Source organism: Aplysia californica, unplaced genomic scaffold (assembly GCF_000002075.1).
Source record: "Aplysia californica isolate F4 #8 unplaced genomic scaffold, AplCal3.0 scaffold00269, whole genome shotgun sequence".
Taxonomy (NCBI): domain Eukaryota; kingdom Metazoa; phylum Mollusca; class Gastropoda; order Aplysiida; family Aplysiidae; genus Aplysia; species Aplysia californica.
In genome coordinates, this window is record NW_004797539.1 from 297,857 (window position 1) to 300,772 (window position 2,916).

The 2,916-nt window shown below is 38.9% G+C and overlaps 1 protein-coding gene across 1 annotated transcript in view; it reads right to left on the minus strand.

Moving 5' to 3' along the window:
* LOC106012128 overlaps nucleotides 1-2,855 on the minus strand; it is a gene marked incomplete in the record, with an annotated part of 23,814 nt that extends 20,959 nt beyond the window's left edge. Inside the window, 1 exon segment of the mRNA XM_013084032.2 lies at nucleotides 2,317-2,855. Within this exon segment, the coding sequence (XP_012939486.1) occupies nucleotides 2,317-2,558 (242 nt within the window).
* Nucleotides 2,856-2,916: the final 61 nt, after the last annotated feature.

Here is a 2,916-nt window from a genome sequence, read left to right on the forward strand (position 1 = left end):
TCTGTCTGTCTATCTATCTATCTATCTATCTCCTTCTTTCTCTCTCTCTCTCTCTCTCTCTCTCTCTCTCTCTCTGTGTCTCTCTCTCTTATTCACTTCTACTTATTAATCTATCCCTTTCCCAGCCTTCATCTCTCTCTTTTTCACTGTCGCTCTCAAACACACACATACACACACACACATACACACACACATACTCACACACACCCACACTCACACACACACACACCCATACACACACATACACACACACTCACACGCACAAACTCACATGTTGACTCACCAAAGCTAAATATAAACTCCCCCTTTGTTCTTGCAACGATCCTTTTGAATATTATAGAACAGTTATGTGAAAGAAAGCTTCGGTAAGAAAGAACTGTATGTTGAAAATCACATTTTTGAATACGGATATTTTCTTCTTACTTAAAAAGGTAAACCACAACAAGTCACTTGTCAGTTTGTAGTCGTAAGTGCCTTTTGCAACAATGCCAAGATACATTCCAATTCTTTTAAACCTTAGATAAAACAAAAACTATTTTCGTATTCTTCGTTTTTGTAACTTCGGTGATGTTTGATTGTTTCGACGTTTTATGTGGTCTAGGTGGAATTTTAGGAGAAATCACGTAATCGTAAAAGAGAGACAATATTATACTCCATGATAAGCAAACAGACCTGAATCAACGTTTATGTCATCGTAAATGTAGTACGAGGAATACATAAACTTGATAAAAATAAAGGAGATTCGAAATAATAAATATCTTGAAATTTCAGACGTAGTTCGGGGTCCACTTTCTCTTTTATTGTAAAGACTATAGACGTTTTACGTCCTTGTCGATATAATTTAGGCCATTTAAGAAGCTGGCTGCTTTCACCCCGTTTGTCAGAAATAAACTGAGGCTGAGTTGGGTGCAGTGTTCCAGTAGACGGATTGATGGAAATATTCTATAAAATATAACTTCCCCTTGCCTGAATTTAACACTCTCTTCTTTTGCCTGTAAATTGGAAGAGCCGAACAGGTGCTTTTCTGTCTGGGCTGAGAGTTGCCAAAGTAAGCTGAGCTGAGTATTCTCTGGCGCTGTGTGGCCCGTGATACACAGCAAAAAAAATAACCCTCTACCAACACGACTTGTTACATATTATTATTTATTAATATTACATATTATATATATATAGCAGCCCTGGTTCCCACAGCATGCCCTATATCGAGCACAAATGAAAATTAAGTGAATTTTGGAAGGATTCTGATTGCTGATTACTAGTGTGTTCTTTTGCAATTTGAAAATAAAGACGAAAAATCAAACAATTTTTTATAACGAAAAAGACCCTTACCTACAACACATGTTTGATGGATTGAAAGAAATTCAGATTTCCGGAATGGAATTTTGTACTACATGTAATTATCAACATCTTTATAAAATCACGAAATGCTGCTTGTTATTTTATGCCCCCTCTCGTTTTAATTGTTTTCTCCCCGGCAATGTTCAGTTCTTCTATTCAAGATTCAAAACCCACCAACATGTTGGGTGAAGAGTTTTTGCCTGCGTCCACACCCAAAGCAAGTTTTCACACATCACAAATAACCCTGGTAACTGCAGTTGGATTACTTTTGTTTGTTTGATGGGTTTTATTCTTATTTGTGAATGGTGCCGACAAAATGATTTACTTCTCGGATTCGAGCCCTACGTAAATAGATACATCAAGCTTCTAGGTGAAGTTTTTACTTTATATAAGTGTGAAATAATAAAAGGCATGATATACTTAAAGAATATGGCATCAATAGAAAATCTTCAGATTTGACCCGCGTCGATTTTTGGCCGATATCTCCATCTGTGGATTGCGAGAAGTAACTCATTTTGTCAGTACACCTCACATTTGAATAAAATGTGGCTTTATTCCTTCCATGAGATAATTTTTGGTCATTTCGAAGGCGGGTCACTCATTCCTTCACCGTAACCCTAAATCGAGTTTTAAGAGTTCGATACATCAAATCAAATTTAAACCGCACTCATTTTCGAACTCCAAACTTTTTTGGAGTATTAATTAACTAAGTTTGCCTTCCCACTACGCTTGGCTTCCTTTTCTTGCTCCTATACGAATCTATTATTTGTCACAAATCCATGAATGATTCCTGGGTTTCACCACACTGTAGACATGTTGACATTATATTTTACAAAGACTTTGTGAAGGCTGTGATCAAACAAAGGAAAGTGAGTATTTGAGACGAACAAATCTGAGCTGACAACAACGTTTAAAGAATTAGGTATCTTTTTCAAAACAAATATGCTCTTATTGTTCATAAAATGTGTATAATGTTACCTTTTCTGAAGTCTTGATTCCAGCTGCAGCATAGAACTAGAGGCACCAGGCTCATTGTTCACCACGACCTCGACTTCATTGAGCAAACCATTCACTCTGGGGCTCAGTCCAGACTCCTGTCCGACTGGCACGTCTAGACCACCACCCATGGAAATGCCTGAAGGTGCCGAACCGTCCACGAAGGGGGAAGGGGCCACCCCGCCCCTGTTCACCACGCTGTACTTTTTACGTCTCGACTGCATTGTTACAGCGACTGGGCACAACACTTATCTAAAAATGTTATCGACAAACTTTGACAAATCTGAGTCCATAGATCATCCTCACTGACAGAGGAAAGTGACAAAGAGGTTTGAATTGCTTTCCGATTTCTCGAGTAAATACTCGAGGTCTCCTTTAGATGGCTCTCTTGTCCCAGGGTCCTCGTCCTCCCTTAGAGCCAAACTGACGTCCCAGCGTTGCACTGGAGGATCTCATTGTTCTGTGTCTTGGTGTTGAATCTGGCGTCGGGAGGAAATCCAGCAGGAGATAAGGCACCCTTAGTCGGGTGAAAAATCTGCAGGAGATAAAGTAAACAGCCATATAGATACCTGTTGTTACAAA